This window comes from Molothrus aeneus, chromosome 19, assembly GCF_037042795.1.
Source record: "Molothrus aeneus isolate 106 chromosome 19, BPBGC_Maene_1.0, whole genome shotgun sequence".
NCBI lineage: Eukaryota > Metazoa > Chordata > Aves > Passeriformes > Icteridae > Molothrus > Molothrus aeneus.
In genome coordinates, this window is record NC_089664.1 from 11,192,971 (window position 1) to 11,216,497 (window position 23,527).

General features: G+C 50.7%; 1 protein-coding gene across 5 annotated transcripts in view; it reads left to right on the plus strand.

Annotated features, from left to right (window-relative positions):
- MVB12B (multivesicular body subunit 12B) overlaps window positions 1-23,527 on the plus strand; it is a 57,675-nt gene that overhangs the window by 28,812 nt on the left and 5,336 nt on the right. For 4 of the 5 annotated variants that reach the window (XM_066562835.1, XM_066562833.1, XM_066562831.1 and 1 more), the window contains 3 exons: window positions 454-551; window positions 18,839-18,894; window positions 20,184-20,243. In XM_066562835.1, coding sequence (XP_066418932.1) covers window positions 454-551; window positions 18,839-18,894; window positions 20,184-20,243 — 214 coding nt within the window. Of the gene's footprint in view, window positions 1-453; window positions 552-3,006; window positions 3,367-18,838; window positions 18,895-20,183; window positions 20,244-23,527 lie in introns of those variants that run through there. The other variant, XM_066562836.1, reaches the window with a different exon arrangement.

Here is a 23,527-nt window from a genome sequence, read left to right on the forward strand (position 1 = left end):
CTGAGGCAGGAGCTGCTCCCTCTGCCTCGTGCTGCACTGACCCCTCTGTGAAGAGGAAGCGCCTTTTTTACGTGTGGCAATGTGGTCCAGAAGGTTAATGATAACATTTTATTAGAACTCTCACAGCCTGGGGCTCTGCATTGGAAGAATGCAGGTTAAGGTAAAGGGGCAGAGCCGTGCTGGCTGTTGGTGGGTGCTGGCTCTGCCTGCCTGGGGCTGAATGCCCTGCAGGGGATGGATGGACACTGCTGCAGTCCTTGGTTGTTGGCCGAGCCCAGGGCCCCAAGGGCTGGAGGGGCTGACGCTGAACAGTTGGTAGGCGGTTTCGGAAGCAATATTGAAATTTATGTTTGCTGCTTAACCTGACTGGAGTGGTCAGGCTGGGGTGAGCTGACATGAGCAGCATCCTGTGCTCTGCAGTAACCGTGTTTGCCGTGTCCTCCCTTCCCTCAGGCACATCTCGCTGACGCTGCCAGCCAGCTTTCGGGGCAAGAGCCACAGCAGCCGCCTGGACCTGGAGCACCAGCACTCCAACCTGTACGCCATCTCAGGTGAGCTCAGTGCCTCGCTGCCCTGCTCTGCGCCTCACCCGCTCCTGCTGGGCCACTACAGTGCTCTTGGAGGGCTTTTTGTAGTACTATGGCACCTGAACAAACATTGTCATAGGCACGGTGCAATCACACTTAGCACAGGTTTTGCTCTGTTATGTTGTTTTTGCAAGAGAAGAAAGATACTGGATTTAAACCTGACTCTGTCAAAGCCTAATGAAAGTCTAGTCCCATCATCTGGCTGAAGGCGATTTTAGGACAGTTAGGAAATTCAGCAGTTGGTTCAGTGGGCTGTGCAGGTGAAACTCCTTGTGCATAATCAGGGAAGAGAAGATGGCAAAAATGTACCGTTCACAGGTCCCTCCTATTAATAGTGAGTGACACTTGTAACATGGGAACATGGCATTAAGTCATGTACCATAATCAAAGGGTTATTTAAAAGGTAATCTCTGCCTGAAACTGCAGCTTCAGGTTCCCAAAGAGATAGAATGTAACGATTGCATAATCCTTGTCAGTCCTCGTTTTTCTTGTTACTCTCCTGCCCTAATACATTTGGAAATGTGAGGGAAAGTGTATTCCTGGGTTCACAGGAGACAATTCTGCATGGGGATGGGAAGCTGAGCTTTCTCTCCTGGGAAAGCACCAACTGCAGCAGCTCTGTGTGGTGTTAGTGGGACTGCCCTTGCTACAGGATGTGTGGCCTCTGCTCGTGGTGCAGCCTGAGGAGGTGCCTGCTTTACAGAGAGCCTGAGCACTTTACCAGATCCTTACAGGCAAAGCACAAAACAAGGCCTTGTAGAACTGGACAGAGCATTAGTTCTTCATGCTTACTTGAGCACATTTTCAAGTATAACTCTTTATTTTTCCTCCAATTGCACATTCTCCTCCAGAAACACTGTTATGAGTTGTGCAAGTGTTCTAATGGCTATTACAGCTGTGAGTTCTTTCCAGAGAAAGGGTCTTGTCATTTGACACATCCTGTGCACTGACAGGATTTTGGTGCACAGCTCCTGCCCACGGCTGCCTTGTCAGCAGCTGCAGCGAGGTGCCGCGACAGCTCTCTTTGTGTGCTCAGACCCTGCGAGGTGGATTGGCCCCCAGACGCACTCTGGAAGCCATTCCCGAGTTTCCTGTTCCGTCTGGGCTATCTGCAGTGCTGCTGCAGTGCCATGGCAACAGGAGATTTAGGAGCAGGCTGCCACGCCTGGGCTGCTGCCAGGGCTCCCTGAGCCGAGCTGGGTGCTGCAGGATGTGTGCTGGGCCGGGGAGCTGCGCCTCCAGCACACACAGGGTCCCCCTCTGCCTGGGCACTGCCCTGTGGGCTCCCTCTCTTGGCTCCCAGGTCAGAACGGGGTTCTTGGGGCTGCTGAGGAAAACAAAAACCATTCGCAGCAGTCTCTTCGGTTTCAGTATGGCCTCAGGGCACAGGAGGAGCTGCTTGGGAAGGGAGGGCTGGCGTGGGGGTAGGATGAAGACCTGCAGCTTGGTCTCTCTTTGCTCTCTATAGACATCCAAGATTTTCTCAGTATTCGATGAAAACAACACTTCCAGCTGTGGTTCAGCATGTTTGGGGAAGATAAAATGAATTTTGGCTGTCGATTCTACTTTGTATCTCAAATATATTTTGGCAGAATGACTGTATCCTCACTGGAACTGCCCATTACCCCTTGGGCTGTGCAATGCAGTTGTTGTTTGCACAAAACTGGAGTCAATGAAAAAATGGTACTGAAAGCAGTAATTACAATTTTTAACCATTCTTTTGTCCTTGCCAGTCTTGGCCATGACACACTGGGTGACCTGAAAATCAAGGAGACTTCTCTTGGCACATACTACTGAGTGAGTCCCTGGCAGGGTGCGGATAGGGAAGCAGTGCCCAGAGCCTGTCACGAGCCATGGCACTGCAGCACTGGCACTGCTGGCATCATCCTTGTGCCCAGCAGCCTCCCTCGCCCCACCCCGTGCCGTGCACCCAGCCCAAAGGCAGAATTAGGGTTTGTGATGTGCAGAACGTCTGTGGGTGCTGCTGGGAGCAGGATGCTGAGGAGCTGCCAGGTTTAATGTGCATGCTGGGGCAGGCAGCTGCTGGAAGAAGAATGCCTCGCTCCAGACAAACCTGTTGACAGACATGGCTCAGTATTTCACAGCACAATCTTTCCTCATGGCCTTCAGTTTAATTAAGATGTTGTTGTGACTACATACTGCCTTCATTTCAGACTTGAGCATCTTCTGCCAGCATATTGCTTTGGCTTATCAGAGGCACAAGCACAGTGAGGGAGAGGCAGCCCTTGCAGGCAGGCACAGATAATAACATACAGGGAAAATTCCTCAATGAAGTGAAAAATTATTTATAATAATGGTACTCAAATAGAAGGGAAATAAGTCACTCTAAGGGTATATAAATTTTTATGATAGTGTATAAACAGCCATAGCCTGCCTTGTCTCCCATCTATTCCTGCAGAGAATGAGGGCAACATCTAGCATAAAGAAAAATACAATAAGAAAATGAAGAAATGAATGGGAAGAGCTGGAGGATTGATCACCCAGTGTATTTGTATATCCTGATGTAAAAGGTGCTGCTGACAGGTGGCCAGGTTTCTTCTGTATAAAACCATGTGTGTGCTGTCAGGGCAGTGTGAGCAGCCTTGTTTCGATTGATGAATTGCCTGCTTTCTTGATTAAACCTTCCATCACTTACAAAACAAAAAGCCTGTGTTTCAATGGCAGAGTGGGACATGTCAAAAAAATCTGTCTGCTTTACCTTTGTGCAGATGTTGGGCACAGACTGTAACATGTATTATTAAAACGAATGTGGCATTTACCGTGCATTATTTCTTTCCTGGGAGAAGGGACCTATAAATTATATGCTAATAATAAGCTTTAACCCTTTCAGGAACCAAGAGACGTAGGAGTGTAAATATTCTGCAGGCCTCACTTAATTGGATGGGCTCTAACACCACAGTGACACTCTGAAGTTACTAAGCAGTGGGTTCCAGCCCTTGCTGCCGGTGATCTGTGCATTCTGCTGAACAGGGTTGTCTTTTTTTTTCCCCCCTGAAATTTCCCTGTAGCCATCTTCAGCATTGTATTACAGATAGTTTTGGGGCAGCAGCAGACAAGTTTGTGTAATTTGACTCCAGAACAATCTCACTCCCTTTCTTGGCCTGTTCTCTGATTAGGATAGAAATTGTATTGTCAAAATATTTGTGCAAGTACCTTAAGAAATGATGTTACCTGGATGTACTAATATGTCATCCATAAGTTTGGGCATCCATGCTCAAGTCATGTTAATCCTTAGAAATAAAACAGGATCCAGAAGCGCAGCATCTCTCACTACCCAAAGCATTCTCAGTTCAGTTCAAGGCCTTGCTGAGCTGCAGGTGAAGGTTTTCATTCCCTTTAGGAGGAGAGAAGCAATGTCTAAGCCATGGGTTGGAGCTGAGATGTCAGATCCCAAAAAACATAGCACGCTTTATCTTCCGATAAAGGAACACCCGTGCCGTGACCGAGACCGCAGCACTTGCTGTTTGTTTTGCTGGGGAGCCATGGGTTTTCCAGCCGTCATCAAATGGAAGGCTGAGATGCCTTTGCATGTATTTCCTACCTTAAAGGTACTGTTTTGTGGTCTTTAAACACTTTATTGGTACATCTCAAGTTACTTGTGTGAGGTATTTTCCTGTGAGAAGCCGGCTGAGCAGGGAAGGGAAGTGCGGCCGGCTGCCAGCGCAGTGTTGGCTGCAGCGTGTGTGCCAGCATGCCATGAAGGAGGAGGTTTCCCTGTGCAGCTCTTACAGTGCCAGTTTCTCCACAGCTCTGGCTTGTTTATTCTGGAGTCACACACCAGTATTTATTACCTTAGGGAGGTAAATATTTACTTAAATGGGTATTTATTATATTTATATAGAAGTAGTTTTTTATGATATTTAAATATTTATTGCCCTCTTTAAGACACTTTCTGTGAAAGGTCAGAGCAAACTGTGGTGTGAGAGTTTGGAGAGGGAAACGTTTGTGAGCAGAGGCTCCGGTCCAGGTTCCACCTGCTGGGTCACACAGGTGGGCGTTCCCAGCAGGAAGCCCCGGGCAGAGCCTGCTGGGGACGGGCAGAGGGTTCAGCCTGGCGCAGCCCAGCCAGGGCGAGGTGAGCCAGGCTCTGGCCGTGGCACGAGGGGCAGCTGAGCTGGGCTGGTCTGCAGGAGGATGGGCTGCTCCTGCAGGCACTGCAGCGACGTTTGGCGCTCGCGCACGTTTCTGATCCAGCTCTCTGGAGGCAGCAGAGAGACTGGAAACTGATGTTAATGGTCTGGAAAAATACCAAAGCCAGTGGATTCCTGGAAAGGAAACCGAGGTGCTTTCCGTCCTGCGGGCTGGGGCTCTCGGCAGGGGGCAGGTGCCACCTCCCTGGGCAGTGCCGTGGGAAGCGCTTGCTTCTCACGCTGCTCCTGAGACTGCACTTTGCTGCCGGATTCCTCCTGCCCAGGAGGGGCTAACTTGGAAATGCCTCTGGGTATCTACTCCCCCATCCCCCTCGGTTTTTTTTTTCTTTTTTACTTTGGTAGTGACAAAAGTCTCTTTCAGAGGTCTTTCTAAATTCAGATGTTGTTATATTTCAGTGCCCATATGCCAACTTCCTCCTTGTTGCAAATGCCAGGTTATCTGGCCACATGTGCCACTTCCTTACTTGTCTGTTTCCTTTTAAAAGACACAGTAGCTCTCTTCTGTGTACAGAAGGACAGGTGTTTTAATCAGAGGTTAATAATTTATTTCTACAAACTATTGTTTTGCGTCATTATTTTTGTAGATAATTAAATTATGCACTTGTCACAGTGTGTTTACTTCACTAAAACAGGTAATTCTGGAAAAAAAGGGAGATTCTATTCTTTGGATCAGTGCACAAGGATTGCTTTTATCTTCATCTTCTAGCACAGTTCCTGGTGGTTCTGCAATTGCCTCTAATGCTCAAGGGTTTTGGGACCCCCAGTCTTGGAAGGGGAGGTCCTGTGCTGCATTCTACTGTCGGTCCCCATCCCTTCACTTCAGCTCTTTGTGCTTTTTAAGAGTAGAAGCATAACTAAATATATATTTTGTGACACTGAATTTTAATCGGGATGGCCCAAAAGCCAGACAAGTTGTGACACAAGCTTTATTCTGCATTGAAACCTCTTTCCTGAAGCTGAGATTAAAGTCAGCCTGTTCTTTACCCTAGTGCAATTTCCAGTCTTTGGACTAAGAGACCTGGATAATCTTCCAGCTATGAAAGACTCTATTAATATCCAGCAGTTCAGGGAGGCTGGAGTCTCATGTAAAATGCTGCAGCTGCATATTTCAGAAGGGGAAGTGTGTTACTTAATACTATACTTAATGAGATACAAAAAGTATGTTTCTTATGAAATTACGCCATCCATGGTGTGCAAACCCTTTTGGTGTGCAGTGTCAGCGTGCCCCACGTTACCCAGGCTGTGCTGGGACACCAACCCCAAATGGGGATGATGGAGCCATGAGTTCTCTCCCAGGTGACGTTTTTAAGACAGACAATTTTTTGATGAACCTGCTGTTGTCCAAAGTGCCATTTGCTGTTTTCCTCTGCTCCTGTCGTGTGCTGGCAGGGGAGGTGGAGGCCCTGGCTGGCTGCTGCCCTGCCCTCGCGTGGTCCTGGCTCCCTCTGGCGCGGCAGGCAGGCGTGGGAGCCCTGTCCCCTCTGCTGGGGCATGTGGGCTTCACCCGTGTTCCCCAGCTCACACCTCACCTTCCAGGGAGGCTGCTCGTCTCTGCTGAGAGGAGTGTCTGGCTGTAACCCTGGATCCATAAATTATGTATGAGCAGGTGTGCCGGGCACAGGCTGGTGGCACATCCGCAGCGGGGTGATGGAGGGAAGGTGATGACAGGGATCCCAGGACAGGGGTGCCCTCACCCCACAGCAGCATGGGTGAAGGCCGGTGGCTGACGGAGGGAAGGGTGATCCCTTTGAGGGGACAGGGGTCCCAGGACAGGGGTGCCCTCACCCCACAGCAGCATGGGTGAAGGCCGGTGGCTGACGGAGGGAAGGGTGATCCCTTTGAGGGGACAGGGGTCCCAGGACAGGGGTGCCCTCACCCCACAGCAGCATGGGTGAAGGCCAGTGGCTGATGGAGGGAAGGGTGATCCCTTTGAGGGGACAGGGATCCCAGGACAGCAGCAGTGGGTGAAGGCCCGTGGCTGATGGAGGAGGATGAGCTTGTGGGACTGGTGCCGTTCCCATGGAGCACAACCTTGGGGTGGCCTGCGCTGTGTTTGTTTTGCTTTGCTGAGTGCCAGAGTTTAATTTTTTTTTAAATAGGGAGCCGCTCAGAGGTTTGGATATTTAAACAGTTATTAACCGAATGACAATTAACAGATTGCAGGGACAGATTTTCTTTTCAAAACCTCCAAAATTGAGTACAGTTTGCAAAACTATCACAGCATAGTAATGACAATGAATTTTGATTTCCCGGAACTGATATTAGACTCCTTATTAAACTATGTGCATCTGCTTTTAATTTACTCCAAATAATTGGAAAATGCAATGAAGCTTTCCAATTAAAGCTTGGCTTTATGCTGTTTAATAATACCCCCCATAATATTATAGCTTATGAAGTGACAGGTGAGTTGGTGTATGAATAAAACATAAAGGCAGCAATAAGGGACAGAAAACCAGAGACAGTTGTTGGGGATTTTAAATGCTGGATGTAATTTGCATATATTAATCTCTTCTTTTCAGCCTTATCAGGCGTTCTTCAGTATTTGAAGTTAAAATAGCATTGACAGGCAGGAGTACGCTTAGTTTTTTCAAGGATTTATTACTTGTATAATTTCTGATCTTTAATAAGCAGATATGACTGATCCTCATAGTTCTATAGAAATCAGTTAATTGTTCCAGATGGCGTGTACTGATTATGCAAAATTACTTTTCACACCATTTTTTTTTTTCTGATGGAGTTTGGAGTAAAATTAAATTTTTTATAGCCTTCTTATCATGCTGTTTTACAGTGGGTTTTGCACAGAAGTTGAATTTAATCTACTATATTACATTGACCAGCAGAGTTATTCTAATGTAGCATTCTGTGATTTGACAAAGAATAATAGAACACGTTGCTCATTGTGCATTTCTGTGCTGCTAATAAAAAGGAGTTGCAGTGCAGCAAACCAGGCTGTTATTTATGAAGAATGCTTAATTCGCACAGTTAAAAATGCAAAATTGTTACAATGAGATGTTTGCTCTTTTGGATAGAAGGCTTGGGCAGAATAAATGTAAATAGTCTTGTTGCTACAGATTCCATCAAATAAAGCAGGAGTTAGTAACTGCCTGGTGTGGGATGGGACTGGGAGGAGCAGCCATGCAGGCAGCACGTTCCAGCTCCGAGCAGGAGATGTCACTGGTGTTTTCCCTGATTATCACCATCCGGATATCTCAATGGCATCATTTCATAATTGAAAACATTTGTAAAGGTTGTTGGGCTTCATTTATCTAATGAAAAGCTGTTTATACAAAATAAGCCACACATAAAACCCTCTTGCTAATAAGTTTATTGCAGTTTGTTTAGGCCGTGACTCAGTTGTTTGCTGGAGGTGTCCTGTGGCCTGGCTGTCGTAGGGCAGGGCCCAGGGTGGGTGCCCATCCCTGGGCAGAGCAGCAGGGGCAGTGCCATGGGCAGTGCTGCAGGTCTGCCCACAGCGCCTGCCAGGCCCTGGGTAATTCTGGTGGGTCCCAGCCCTCTCTGGGCCGCAAGGACAAGGGTCCTGCTGAGCCCCGGGCTGGGACCTGCCTGGGGGCTGCACTGCCACCAGCCTCAACCTCTGCAGAGGGCACAGAGGCGGGATCACAGCATCACTGCATGCCAGGCCCGAGGCATCTTACTGATCCTTGAAAAGCAAACCAGCAAATGTTTAAAAAATGACCTTATGGTTCGTGGATAAGCGGGGGCACCACAAATGGACTGTTATGAATACTGCATATCTTTAACTCAATAGAAAAAAAAGACAAGTAATTAACCCAGCCGTTAGAAAGCTCAGAACTTCTCCCATCTTCTCTTGAACTAGAAAATTGTTTTGTGTATACTTTTATATGTACATATAGATACGAATATATAATATATATGGAGACAACTAATGGCATAAATCAGAAATTATTAGAAAATATTTGTTCTAATGAAGTAATAATTTGGTGGTAATGTATTTCATCAGCGTAGCTTAAGGCTAGATTAAGTGGACAGACTTTATATGGATTCTCTAATTTTAATCTTCAAAATGCTATCTAATGTCTCATTAAGACTTTCATATAATGTATCTTAAGTACAGTCATTAAATATAGTTTAGGGAGATGTATGTTCAGATATTGCTTAAAGATGTTTTAATAGGCCCATTTACTCTGATGATATTAATGAGCTCTTAACACATATTAAGCTTCTAAAACCAGTGGTGTCTCCTTGCAGTGAGCAGATCAACATAGGAATTGTGGAGGAATTGGATGTTCCAACAAAGCCAGATTTCCAGGGACGCTCCAGGGCCTGGCTCCATCCCTTTAGCTGTGTCAGCATGGGGCAGTGTCCCTGCTCCTGGGGCAGTGTCCCTGCTCCTGGGGCAGTGTCCCTGCTCCTGGGATGGTGTCCCTGCTCCTGGGGCAGTGTCCCTGCTCCTGGGGCAGTGTCCCTGCTCCTGGGATGGTGTCCCTGCTCCTGGGATGGTGTCCCTGCTCCTGGGATGGTGTCCCTGCTGCTGGGATGGTGTCCCTGCTCCTGGGATGGTGTCCCTGCTCCTGGGGCAGTGTCCCTGCTCCTGGGGCGGTGTCCCTGCTGCTGGGGCGGTGTCCCTGCTCCTGGGGCAGTGTCCCTGCTCCTGGGGTGGTGTCCCTGCTCCTGGGATGGTGTCCCTGCTGCTGGGATGGTGTCCCTGCTGCTGGGATGGTGTCCCTGCTCCTGGGGTGGTGTCCCTGCTCCTGGGATGGTGTCCCTGCTCCTGGGGTGGTGTCCCTGCTCCTGGGATGGTGTCCCTGCTCCTGGGATGGTGTCCCTGCTCCTGGGATGGTGTCCCTGCTGCTGGGATGGTGTCCCTGCTCCTGGGATGGTGTCCCTGCTCCTGGGGCAGTGTCCCTGCTCCTGGGGCGGTGTCCCTGCTGCTGGGGCGGTGTCCCTGCTCCTGGGGCAGTGTCCCTGCTCCTGGGGTGGTGTCCCTGCTCCTGGGATGGTGTCCCTGCTGCTGGGATGGTGTCCCTGCTGCTGGGATGGTGTCCCTGCTCCTGGGGTGGTGTCCCTGCTCCTGGGATGGTGTCCCTGCTCCTGGGGTGGTGTCCCTGCTCCTGGGATGGTGTCCCTGCTCCTGGGATGGTGTCCCTGCTCCTGGGATGGTGTCCCTGCTGCTGGGATGGTGTCCCTGCTCCTGGGATGGTGTCCCTGCTCCTGGGGCAGTGTCCCTGCTCCTGGGGCGGTGTCCCTGCTGCTGGGGCGGTGTCCCTGCTCCTGGGGCAGTGTCCCTGCTCCTGGGGTGGTGTCCCTGCTCCTGGGATGGTGTCCCTGCTGCTGGGATGGTGTCCCTGCTGCTGGGATGGTGTCCCTGCTCCTGGGGTGGTGTCCCTGCTCCTGGGATGGTGTCCCTGCTCCTGGGGTGGTGTCCCTGCTCCTGGGATGGTGTCCCTGCTCCTGGGATGGTGTCCCTGCTGCTGGGATGGTGTCCCTGCTCCTGGGGTGGTGTCCCTGCTCCTGGGATGGTGTCCCTGCTCCTGGGCTGGTGTCCCTGCTCCTGGGATGGTGTCCCTGCTGCTGGGATGGTGTCCCTGCTCCTGGGGCGGTGTCCCTGCTCCTGGGCTGGTGTCCCTGCTCCTGGGATGGTGTCCCTGCTCCTGGGATGGTGTCCCTGCTGCTGGGGCAGTGTCCCTGCTGCTGGGATGGTGTCCCTGCTGCTGGGATGGTGTCCCTGCTGCTGGGGCGGTGTCCCTGCTCCTGGGGCAGTGTCCCTGCTCCTGGGGCAGTGTCCCTGCTCCTGGGGTGGTGTCCCTGCTCCTGGGGCAGTGTCCCTGCTCCTGGGGTGGTGTCCCTGCTGCTGGGGCAGTGTCCCTGCTCCTGGGATGGTGTCCCTGCTGCTGGGGTGGTGTCCCTGCTCCTGGGGCAGTGTCCCTGCTCCTGGGGCAGTGTCCCTGCTGCTGGGATGGTGTCCCTGCTCCTGGGATGGTGTCCCCCCGCCCTGGTGTGTGCCTCAGGTGTGCAGGGGCTTTGCAGGGTGCCTTTGCAGGGTGCCTCTGCGTGGGTGCCTCTGCATGGGTGCCTTTGCAGGGTGCCTCTGCGTGGGTGCCTCTGCGTGGGTGCCTTTGCAGGGTGCCTCTGCGTGGGTGCCTCTGCGTGGGTGCCTTTGCATGGGTGCCTTTGCATGGGTGCCTTTGCAGGGTGCCTCTGCATGGGTGCCTCTGCGTGGGTGCCTCTGCGTGGGTGCCTCTGCGTGGGTGCCTGCTGCATCCAACATCCAGCGCTTCAGAGCTGCGCGTTGGGAACTGGCCAGGCCCGTCTTGGGGTCTGTGACACGTTACACACATTTGGCTGCATATCTGTTAAAATAAACAAATCAGATGGGTTAATGGAAGAGCCAAATATGCCTGTGTTTATATAAATTCTGCTTTTTGATCATCTAAAGTGAAGATGCAAGAGTTGTAATTAAGATAATAAAAACTGCTCATTCTCTGTTGTCACTTCAATTCCAACTCAGAAAGTTATTGCAAAGAAAATTCTCTGGTTTCATCACTCAGCTCTTCTTAACAAATCCTTCTGAGTTCAGAGACTTTTATAATTACTAAATTGGTTTGTTAGAGGGAGATAATAGCAAATTTTTTCTTTTCATAATTGGACATTTCTTCCCTGTAGGCTAATGCAGGCGCAGCACTCACATACACAATGAGCTGCGCTTTTGAAAAACCATAACTGGCTAATAAGTGCCGTGGTGTCATCGGAGAGTAATGGTGTGCTGATTAGCATAATTAATGACAAATGGTGGTGCAGAGTGGGTGGATTGGTTTAGCAGATGATGAATGCGCTGCGCCAGGGCCAGGCCGTGCCGCGGTGGCGTGGCAGGCTGGCAGCGCTGCCCCCTGTGCCCCAGGCTGTGGCACAGCCACAGGCTGGCACGGCTCCTGGTGCTCCTCGGCTGGCTGGGTGGCACCGTGTGTCCCTGCGGGCGCTGGCGCCCGGGGGCTCTGCAGTGCCAGCACCAGCGGAAAGGAGCCGGGGGCTGCTCGGGCCACGGGCTCTCCTCATCCTCCGAGGGCTGGGGGCCACGCCAGGCACTGGCCGTGCTACAGGATGGGCACATTAATCTGTGATTTGATTAATCAGGGCTAATTTACATTCACAAATGAGACTGAGAAAAATGGAGTTACCTTTTCACCTTTAGGGAGGAGGAGGGATTATTTCTAGGTTGTCTCTTTTTTAAGTGATAAGCAACTCTTTTACCAATAAGGATGAAAATACTTCATTTGCATTAGCAAAAGAAGCTAATTATTATATAGTTAATTAGCATCTGGAAATGAGGATTATCTTAATTACAAAGCACAGTTTCCTTAATAGCTACAAAACTGTAAGTTTGATGTGTGTGGAGATTGGTGACTATTATTATGTAATTACTGATCATATTAATGGTGCAGTGTATTTGGATATCATTTGCATATGCAAATGAAATTTACCTGATAGAAATATGTGGTTCCAGTAATGATTTTGAGCACTTAAAAATGAAATCCCATTAGAAGATGTGGATCCTGCGTGGCACAGTGGGTCTCCTCCTGCAGAAGGGCTTTTGGCTGGGCAGGGCCATGGCTCTGTGCCTGGCTGTGGGCAGGAGGGCACCTCCCCTGGCCTTCAGCACCAGCCTCGGCACAGGGACCTTCCCTGCAGCCAGGCAGTGCTGCGTGCCTGTGCCCTGTGCCATCCTCTGCAGCCTGGAGGCCTCACTCGGCTTTGGGTCTGTGTCGAGGCTCTTGTGGCTGGGTGGATGCTCCATGGGATGGGGGGAGCGTGTTCTGGGCGCCAGTGAGCTCCAGGGCAGAAGATGGCTATCCCCACATCCTTCCTAGCCATGCTCAGGATTTCTTTCCACTAACTTGCAGGCATGCTTGCAGAATGGAGAGCACGGTGCTGTCAGGGCAGCTGATCTAGTTTCTTTCTCCTGCTTTTATTGGAAACACAAAGCTGCTGTGTGTTAAAAATAACTTGAGTCTCTTAGACCAAAACCATGTAAAGAGAGAACCGTGCACCTTTGTCTCCTCTGGGAGCCCTGTGGGACAGATGTTGGTCACTCACTGCACTGCTGGAGAGTGCGGGGTGCTGCTGGGCAGGATCACAGCATCATTGCAAGTGTGAGCATCTGCCCCTGGCAGTGACCTGGCTGCTGTCCAGAGCCTGGGGAGCCTAGGACTGTCACAGCGGCACCAGATCCCACCACACACCGTAGGTGGCTCAGCTAAGGAAAAAGCTTCCGGGGCCAGACACTGTAACAATATGCAGCCTGTGGATTTAATACCCCCTGCCCTGCAGCCCTGGAAGCCGTGTGGATGTTTCTCTCATCAAGCAGCAGGAATTTACAGCTGCCGGCCAGGGAACACTGCGGCCATTGTGGGGCTGCCCGAGATGCTTTTTGCAACTGCTGCTGCAGCCTGCGCTGCCCGGCCATGCAGACAGACATTACATGTTTAATGACTTCCAAGGAGTCTGTCCTTACAGCCAGAGCTGAAGGCAATGGAAAAGAGTCTGGGTTTCTCCTCAGCACACAGCCATGAGCAGATGCTGGAGGAGTCCCTGCCTTTGCCTTTCCTTTGCCTTTGCCTTTCCTTTGCCTTTCCTTTGCCTTTCCTTTGCCTTTCCTTTGCCTTTGCCTTTGCCTTTCCTTTGCCTTTGCCTTTGCCTTTCCCTTTGCCTTTGCCTTTGCCTTTGCCTTTCCTTTGCCTTTCCTTTGCCTTTTCTTTGCCTTTCCTTTGCCTTTCCTTTGCCTTTGCCTTTGCCTTTGCCTTTGCCTTTCCTCTGCCTTTGCCTTTGCCTTTTCTTTGCCTTTCCTTTGCCTTTCCTTTGCCTTTGCCTTTGCCTTTCCTTTGCCTTTGCCTTTGCCTTTGCCTTTCCTTTGCCTTTCCTTTGCCTTTCCTTTGCCTTTGCCTCCCCATCACTAAGCAGGCCCTGTCCCAGCTCTGCCTCAGCCCCACACGAGTGCCCTGGTTTGTATCTGCTCTGCTCTAATTAATTAGGGGCTGTGGCTTGGAAACAGCACATGCTAAGGTGTGATCTTTGAAGTTTAGTGTGGTGCAGAGACTTCAAAGGGGACATTTTATTAAAAAATAATAAAATCAAGAGCTCCTAAACACTTGCAATTTGAAGAGCTTGTTTGAAGTCTCTCCATGTTCTCTGGTGCTGATGGAGTCACAGTGCTGAGGTGCTCCTTAGGCGTCACCATGCGGTACTTAACCTTCACTTTATTTAAAAAAGAAAATAATCAAATCCAGGGGTACTTTTTCAAGTGTTTTCATGGCTTGATCTTAGCAGTAAAGAACTAATTGTGCCATGTCATGAGCTATGCAGGAAACGAAGAAAATCAAGGCTGACAATCAAATTAGCAAAAATGAAAATTTAGTCCGGGTCTGTTTTTTTAATCAAAGTCATTTCAAGAGGAACAGGAAAGCTGTAAACCTTTCCCAAAGCAGAGGTTCCTTCCCCAGCCCAGGAGGACCCTGCTGTCCCGCTCACTGCACCAGGCATTGGGTGGTTTGGTGCTGCTGCCATCCTGCTGCCTGGCCAGGCCTGGGCACCGGGCACCAGGCTGGGCATTCCCAGCTGGCTGTGTCCCCTCAACAGCCCTGGGGACAGCTCCTGTTGTCCAGGAGCCACAGGACCTGCAGCTGCCCCCGCAGCCACGTGAAGTGCTCTGGGGCTTTCATGAGCTTGGGCTCGTGCTCATGCTTACCTTGGGCAAGCAGAGATGAGCCCTGCGCCCCTCTGTGCCCCTGCCTGTGCCCCTGCCTGCACCTCTGTACTTCTCTGTATGACACAAAGAAGCTGTAGTATGCGTGCTGGGGTTGGTGTCTGCAGCTGGGGAGCACAGCTGGGACAGCTGCAGGTTCCCTGTTGCAGCTGGCTTGGCAGGAGCTGTCAGGAAAGGCTGCTTTTGGTTTTGGCCCTGAGGTTTTGCCGTCAGTGATTTGGTGTGGTTCCATATGGGCCTCGGTGCACTGTAGCACAAAGAACACACACATTTACTGTTCAGGTTGCTGTTTAAATCTCTGTGCCAGCCCCTGATTCTCAATCTGCTTTCAGATTCCTCTGGTGCCATTTAGCTGAAAATCAAGTGTTCTCTAAGCAGGGGAGCTCTGCTGGTTTTATGGTGTTGCTGTAGGCTGGTTTATGAAATACTCTTCTTGGTAAAGGATAAACACTCTGTTAGCATTCAGGTCTGGGGAAAATTGGAACAGTTCTGCAGCATTAGAGGAAGCCCTTTCTAAAATCTAAGGTCATTTAAATTTTAAAGGTGGTAGTAGTGCACTCAGTGTTGGGTTTTTTGTTGGTTTGGATTAGCAGTTCCTCATTTTCAGTCATGCAGGAAAACATTTTGCAAGGGATTTGTTTATTTATTTAAATATTTTTAATATCAGAAATTGAAAATTCTAGTGTAACAGGCTATGCAAAAACAGTAATAAAGAAATCCAAAGCTATAAAAGCTTATGGTGAGAATTTAATGCAGAAACAGCTGTTATTTCCTTGGGAGTTAAGGTGTATAAACTCTTCTGTGGCTGTGTATCCCCACAATCGGGGTATGAGGAATTAGCGCTCACTGCAGTGTGCAAACGGAGCCTGCCAGGCTCTGAGGCAGCGATTCATCTGTACCCAGGAGTTAAATATGACAATGTTAGCATTTTTCATTTCCCTGACGTTACCATTAATAAAGCAATGATCCAAAAGAAGCTTTGCTGAGTCTGTTCTTTATGCTTCCATCACTCACAACTAGATAATTTCACACAGGATCGTTTTTAAATTAAATGACGATAAAAGCGCTCTGCTGTCCTGTGCTCACTAGTTCATAGAAGTCTATCAAGTCATTAATGTGTCATGACAAACTGTGAGTTGGATACAAGAGTAATTAATTATTTGCATAAATAACAGGTTGAACTTGGTGCTTTCAGCCACAATGACACATGTGTCACATGGTGGACATGCTGGAACCTCTGGCAGAGGTCACGGCAGGGCGAGGGCTGAGCTGGCACGGGTCATCCCACTCTCATGGACGGCAGCTTGGAAGCTTTTGTGTTTCCAACTTCTTCACTGATGGTTGCTTCAAGAGAACATCTGATCTTTGGAGCGTTAGCGAACAATTATACAGATTTTCATAATCACCATTAATCACCACATATTTTTCAAGATAATTACAGCAACTATTATTTAGATTTCTCTTTTATGTGCACATTGTAGAAAAGAACAAGTGCTTATTACGAGGGGTAGTGTAGAGAACTACCGTCTGAAGTTCTTTGTCATCCAGAAACTCATTATGTTAGCTGATGCTGCCTGTGAAAGTTCGTCAGCATGTTTAAATTAGGGTAGCATTGGCAGGTCTGATTATTTAAATCTGGTAGCTTGGCTAAAAATATAGTTATTCAAGAAAGATGAATTACTAATTTGACAACTGAGATTTAGTTGGAGTCTGCAGCACAGAAGGCAGCATCTCTCGAGTGCTTAGAGAAGGGTGACAATACTTTCACAGATTAAAGAGAGGATTTCTAAGCAAGCTAGCAAGCTGAATTATAGAGCATGCTTTGGTGTCCTCCCCACTAGGGCCCGAGAGCAAGTCCTGGTAAATCACAGTGAAGGAGTAGCCAGCAGGTTGTGTGCTCGGTGGTCCTGCACCGATGAAGGGACACGTCCACTTCGCCTCACCGAGGCATCCATCCCCTTCTGCTGTCAGGGATGCATGGGAACACTGTCCTTTGGGGCTGGCCTTTGCGAGGTTGGTTTTGGCTGCCGGTTCCTTTCAACTCTTTTAACTAATTGCAGTGCCTGAGTTAATTAGCTGTGACCCTCAGGAAGGAGCTGATCCTGGGAGGCAGCAAACAGCCGTCGGAAACAGTTTTCCTTCTGAAACCCGATTTTATTTTGTTCATTTGAGGGAGAAGAGCACACCCTTGGAGTCCTTGTGAATGTGAAAAAGCCCATCTTGGGCAGCAGCAGCAGTGGGTGTCTCATCCTGCGAGCAGGGGACCCCACAGGTGAGGTGGGGGGCACAGAAGGCTCCTGCCCCCAGAGCATTTGCTTTGTTCAGGGCACTTGCTCAGCCAGGGAGAGCAGATGCAAGGGGGGAGCACTGCTCCCCATGCATCTTGTCCTGGGGGTCCCCCTGCCTGCCTGCAGCCCCCTGGCTGGCCAAAGGGCTCCTGGAGCCCAGCTGAGCCACGGGGTGAGGGGGTGAGGGCTGCTGCCCTCCTGGTGCTGGGGCAGGCAGTGGCTGTGGCCGCCCAGGGCTTCGTTTCTGTAAAGTTTCCAGAACTGGTGGTATTTAAACCCTCGTGACACCGGTGCCTGGCTGAGAAAGGAGACGCTGAACGAGCACCTTGTTTTCTGCTTTCTGCCTTTAATGCATTTTAGCAGCAGGCTGGTGACGGGCCTGACACGGCAGCTCCGCACACGCTCCCGCGCTTGGGGAGCACAGCATTAATAACACACTTCCATGCATCGTGCCATTTTTAAGCATGATCGTTATGATAAAGGGCATATACTTAATTACAGGCCTGCTTAATTACAGCTCTGTTGAAGCTCGTTTGTTTAGGAGAGTGCTAATTGCGCTGCGGAGCCTTTGGCTCACCCTGCTTTTATCTGCTGCTTTGCTGTGTGTGCTGAGCTCCGGGTGGGCCGGAGCGCGTGCCCGGGGACGGGGGCTCTGGGGACGCACACTCTCCCTAGCTCAGGCTTTAGATTGCTTTACTAAAGCTGGCGTGTGGCTGATCAAAGAGGGTTCCTGTCGGATAACAAGTGCAGATGGTCTTTCAGTTTAAAACTTCCTGGATTTGGTGATGCTGCTTTTCATCTGTTTCCTTTTGTTTTCCTTTGCGCTGTGGCTGCCACGCAGCACCTTTGATAACAAAATTACTCCAGTGGAAGGGGGGTTTATACTGAAAATAGACAAAGTGAATGTAAAAGGCTGAGTCTTCTTAAATGACCCTTGTTTAATCACTAACATGGTACCTCAGTGGTGCTGTAGAAGTTAGAAACAGCAGAGAGAGGAGCACCGGGTTTGTGGGTGCAGATGCTTTCTGACAGAAAACCCTATTTGATGATCAGTGGAGGGCCTCTCAGGGCTTAAATTTGCTCTGATTTGAAGTTTTTTTTCTTTCAGAGTTGAAATTTAAAGACTTCAGGTGTTAAAGGTGTAAGTGCAATAAAGGGGGTGTGTCTGGGGTGTGAGCTGCCTTCGAAACATGCCCTTTTCAGTCTTCTGTGCAAATTGCTGAGTTACGTGTTTTAAAAATGTCTCCCTTGTACTACCACGTCTTGTGGGAGGCTTCCTGTGACATGGTGATAGCAAGACTCAAACACTGAACATCATTGCACTAGGATGAATATACAAGATGGTATAGAGGCAAACAGTGCTCTGAGTACCATTAAGGCTATGCTGCAGAAAGAGCTGGGCCATGTGACATGAGGCTGTGCCATGTGGTGTCATGTCCTCATGTCTGTCTTCATATTCCGCTGGTTTACATCCTCCAGATGTGGTTTGCTAGTGTTTGAGCCACTGCTCACTATTGAGTTTACACTAGCAACAGCCAGGCCGGGGAGGATGCTTGGCCCCCGGTGTTTGCCATCATCCTGCCCAGGTGCTGGCAGCTTACTGCCTGGTACACAGGTGGTGGTGCTGACTGCTTTGGGGGCTGCAAGTCCCCTGAACCAGCTGTCCCTTATTCTTTTGCTCAGACACTGCCGAGTGCTGAACTGGTTTGGTGAGGAGGTGATAAATAGAAGTTGTGTCCTTCTAGTTTCAAATACTGTCCTGCTTTGCCAGCTGCACGAAATTGGAAAATGCAAAATTGAGGCCATGAAATTGTATATGGATCGAGCAAGGAGAATTTGTTGGATTCCTGGCTTGGTAGGGACTGACCCAGCTATGTCTTAAATGTAAAGAAACCACTGTCAGTTTAAAGGGACAAAAAGGCTGGCAGTAACGTTTGGGAGCAATCAGTCATGTGTCAGTGCTGTGAACACTTGATCTGTCACTGGGAATGTGTGAAGTTGCATGTCAGAAGGCAGCTGGAAACGTCACATGTGATGTCTTGTCCCTTTCAGCAATGGATGGAGTGCCTTTTATGATTTCGGAGAAGTTTGCCTGTGCTCCTGAAGGGGTGAGTTTGTTGTTCTCCAGTGTCTGAAATCCATTGTTTAATGGGGAGTGATCACAAAACATCAAGACAAATTACCTGCTTCTGGGAGCTATTCTGTTGTGGTGCCAAATACATACCCAGTGCTTGAGATGGGCCGAGGTTGCATGTCACAATAGCTGCCCGTTAGATGGGAAAGGCTTTTGCCAGATTGCTTCTAAAACTGAATTGTCCTGGGATTTCAAGGTTTATTACCATCAAAAATAGGAATGGCAGTGGGACTCCCTGGTGCTGAAAGCATTTCTAATTTCTTAGCATAGATTGTAAAGAAAGCTGCAGAGGTGGAGCTCTCCTGCATTTACCTGCTGTGAGGATGGCATAGTGCCAACAGCTTTACTACTTCCTGTTGTCACTGCAGAAGTTCAGGGCAGTGGTAATGGCACAGTGCACTCCAGTGCCATCAGCTGCGCCCAGGGTCCTGCCTGGCTGTGGGGGAGCTGGAGAGGGCACTGGGTGCTGCCTGCTCCACAGCAGGTGCTGCTGCCAGCACAGCAGGGCACGTCTGCTTCACCAAACAGAAACACTGCTCCTGGTTCAGAATGACCTCTGGGTGTCACTGGACCAGTGCTTGTTAAGGTTGATGATCCAGAGCTCAAAGATTCAGCATCTCACTACCAGTTCCCAAATCCATCTGATCCTAAAGCAGCATCTTTTTAAAAATCAATTTACAGGAAGCTGTTAAGGCAAACACTGGGCCATCAGCTGTGTCTGATTTTTCAGTAGTGCTCCAGCTTTTTGCTTTCTTCTTCCTGCTGACAGCGGTTTTTCACATCCCTTGCTTTCTGAGAGGGTTGTTTATGGGCCATTATTCCCAGAAATCTGAAGTCCCTGCTGTGAGGACAAATGCAGAGAGATTAGGTCGTGCTAATCCTCCCCGCGGATCCTTTAGACACCATTGCCACCATATGGTCAGTTTGGTCAGGGCTTCCTGCAGCTGGAGCTGCTCACACCTCGAGCTGCAGCCACAGAACCCGTGCAGTTACAGAGCCACCCTGCAGTGGGGAGGGGGCAGGCCTGCCTGCACGGAGCAGCCCCAAGGTGAGTGTCAGCTGTCTGCTGAGGGAGAGCAACACCGTCTGCTGTTCACTCTCCTGCTGGAATGAGGAACAGGATCATGCCTGTGTTTACAGATGGCGCCTCTAAATCTCTAGTGATGGAGTGTTTGCTGATTTGAAACAGAACAAACAACAAACAAACAAACAGACACCCCCTCCCTGACCCTGAATTTGACATTTTTGTTTCTTTCTTGCCAGATGCAGCCGGTTGATCTCTTGGGTATCACAATCAAAACCCTTGCAGAAATTGAAAAGGAGGTAAGTAGCTAGACAGGCACTGAGCAAATCACGAGGGCTGTGTTCACTTGTTTTTAAGAACCCTTCCTTTATGGAAGATACTTTTCTTGTCTCTCCCAGATCCACCCTCTTGTGCCTGAAAGTTTTGTCTGAGTACAAGAAGATGGTCAGGCCCACTTGGCAGGGCTTTTGCAGGCACCCCGTGGGACTGCAGTGGCTGCAGTGGTGGATCTGAGGATGCTGCCTGACAGGGCAGTGGCTGACAGATGCACCCACTGCCTCAGGCACTGCGGTCTGCCACGTGGCACACATGCCACCTCTCTGTTTGGGACTGGCAGTGTCTGTCAGGAGGGACCCTGGGAGCGGGGCGTGCTCAGGGCTGGCAGCCCTTGCCCGTGCCTGGCTGCTGTCCCACTCTTGCCCTGAGCTGGCCAGGGAGCAGATGGTCCCTTAGGCCACAGGGGAATCCATGTGGTGCTGAATTTGCTTCTGCATCACCTCTGTGTGTTGCCTGGTGTGAGAGAGGTCTGGCAGCCTGGGCGCTGCCTGGAGAGGGCTGGGCTGCACAGCCCTGCTTGTGCCCTCGCAGGCCTGTGGACAATGGGGACACTAGCACTGCAATTATTTCTGTGGGCAGGGAGGAGAGGCCAAGACCTGCCCGCTCTCCCACAGCTCCTGCTCTGTAGCAGGCTGTGTGCGTTCCAGCGTAATGAAAAGTATGATTATGCAGCCCATATTCCTTGATGAAGCATCTTGTCTGCACATAGAGAGCTACGCATATAAATATTGTGAATTTCGGCATGGCTTTATTTCCCTTGCAAGCAATAGCACCATTACAGCAAATCTTCTGGATATCCAAAGCAGCCAGAACATTCTCCCTGGAGCAAGATGCCTCGCAAAAAATATTCCCAAAGAATTCTAAGAATTACTGTTCTCTGTCACCATGTTTGCAGATGTATGCACCCATCCTCCAAGCTGCAGGCAGCTGAATTTCAGGACTCTACCCTGTCAGGACAATGATGGAAATAGGTGCAAATCCTGGACTGCACCTGAACTGCTCTTGTTGCGCCAGGATGGCACAGCTGTGCCCAGGGGAGTGCTCAGAGAGCTGGGCTATGAAGAGGTGGTGAGGTGCAGGTGTAGGCAGCACATGCCATCACTTCATGGCTAATTTGGTGGATGTAGGACAGAGAGGAGAGTGTAGGACAGACAGTGCTGCTGCCAGGTCTCCCAGCAGGGCTCTGGGGGTTTGTCCTTTACCCCTGCCTGCCCTGGGTAGTGTAGAGTCACTGAGCAGGCGCCTGGGCAGGTGCAGGTGGTAGCCAGGGTGGTGGCACTGTCACTGTTCCAGCTCTGTGGTGGATGCTGTGCAGCGAGGGCAGCGGTCTGGCCGCTGGCAGGGTGCACCCTGTCTTCAATTGCGCTTGGTGTGGTGTGAAATGTCTAGAGAGAGTCTAATTAGTAAAGGGAGCATCCAATATTCATCATTCCTTTTAAAGTGATAAGGAAGGCAGTTCATTTAACCACTGAATTGCTACAAGTTTTCATGGGCTGCTTTTTGCAAATATATTTAATGAAGAAGTTGTAAATCTAGAAGAGCTTAAAATTTTAATTTTACACAGAAATATTTTTCCTTGTTTGCATGTTTGTAGTCAATTCTCCTGAGTGCAGTCACATGAAATGTTCTTTAAATGAACATATTTGCTAACTGGCATGATTTCAGATTTTAAAACATTGGTTCCAGCAATTAGGAGTTTCCTCAGTTCCCCAATGACTGGAGAGATTCGTCTTGATTATAATTGCTCTTAGCCACGCATATCTAATTTGTGTCTTTTTAAGTGTTAATTAGTAAACAGTTTGAGCTGACATCTTTATGCGTTTGGGTGTTGAAAAATGAGGCCTATTGCGTGCCAGCGGCTGCAGCATCGCAACAGGGAGGTGTGGCCCCGGGGAGTAAAGGCCCGGTACAGCCCAGGTACAGACTCTGATACAGGCCCTGGTATGACCTGGGCACAGCCCCTGGTACAGCTCCAGTACAGCCCTGGTACAGCCCGGGTACAGGCTCTGGTACAGGCCCTGGTATGACCTGGGCACAGCCCCTGGTACAGCCCTGGTACAGCCCGGGTACAGACTCTGATACAGGCCCTGGTATGACCTGGGCACAGCCCCTGGTACAGCTCCAGTACAGCCCTGGTACAGCCTGGGTACAGGCTCTGGTACAGGCCCTGGTATGACCTGGGCACAGCCCGTGGTACAGCCCTGGTACAGCCCGGGTACAGACTCTGGTACAGGCCCTGGTATGACCTGGGCACAGCCCGTGGTACAGCCCTGGTACAGCCCGGGTACAGACTCTGGTACAGGCCCTGGTATGACCTGGGCACAGCCCCTGGTACAGCTCCAGTACAGCCCTGGTACAGCCTGGGTACAGGCTCTGGTACAGGCCCTGGTATGACCTGGGCACAGCCCGTGGTACAGCCCTGGTACAGCCCGGGTACAGACTCTGGTACAGGCCCTGGTATGACCTGGGCACAGCCCCTGGTACAGCCCTGGTACAGCCTGGGTACAGACTCTGATACAGGCCCTGGTATGACCTGGGCACAGCCCCTGGTACAGCTCCAGTACAGCCCTGGTACAGCCTGGGTACAGGCTCTGGTACAGGCCCCGGTAAAGCCTGGGCGCAGGCTTTAATACAGCCCGGGTACAGGCTCTGGTACAGGCCCGGTACAGCCTGGGTACAGCCCGGGTACAAGCTCTGGTACAGGCCCCAATACAGCCCCGGTATAGCCCGGGTACAGGCTCTGGTGCAGGCCCCGGTACAGCCCCGGTATAGCCCGGGTACAGGCTCTGGTACAGGCCCCAATACAGCCCCGGTATAGCCCGGGTACAGGCTCTGGTGCAGGCCCCGGTACAGCCCCGGTATAGCCCGGGTACAGGCTCTGGTGCAGGCCCCGGTACAGCCCCGGTATAGCCCGGGTACAGGCTCTGGTGCAGGCCCCGGTACAGCCCGGGTACAGACTCTGATACAGCCCCTGGTATGACCTGGGCACAGCCCCTGGTACAGCTACAGTACAGCCCTGGTACAGCCTGGGTACAACCCGGGTACAAGCTCTGGTACAGGCCCCGATACAGCCCCGGTATAGCCCGGGGCACAGGCCCGCTACAGGCCGCGCACAGCCCGGGGTGCCCCGTTCCCGCCCGGCCCGCCCCACCACGAAGCCGCGGCGCCCCCTGCCGGTCCCTGGCCGCCTCGCCGGGGCCGGGCTCGCCGGGGATCCATCGCCATAGCCGGCCCTGGGCGCTCGGCA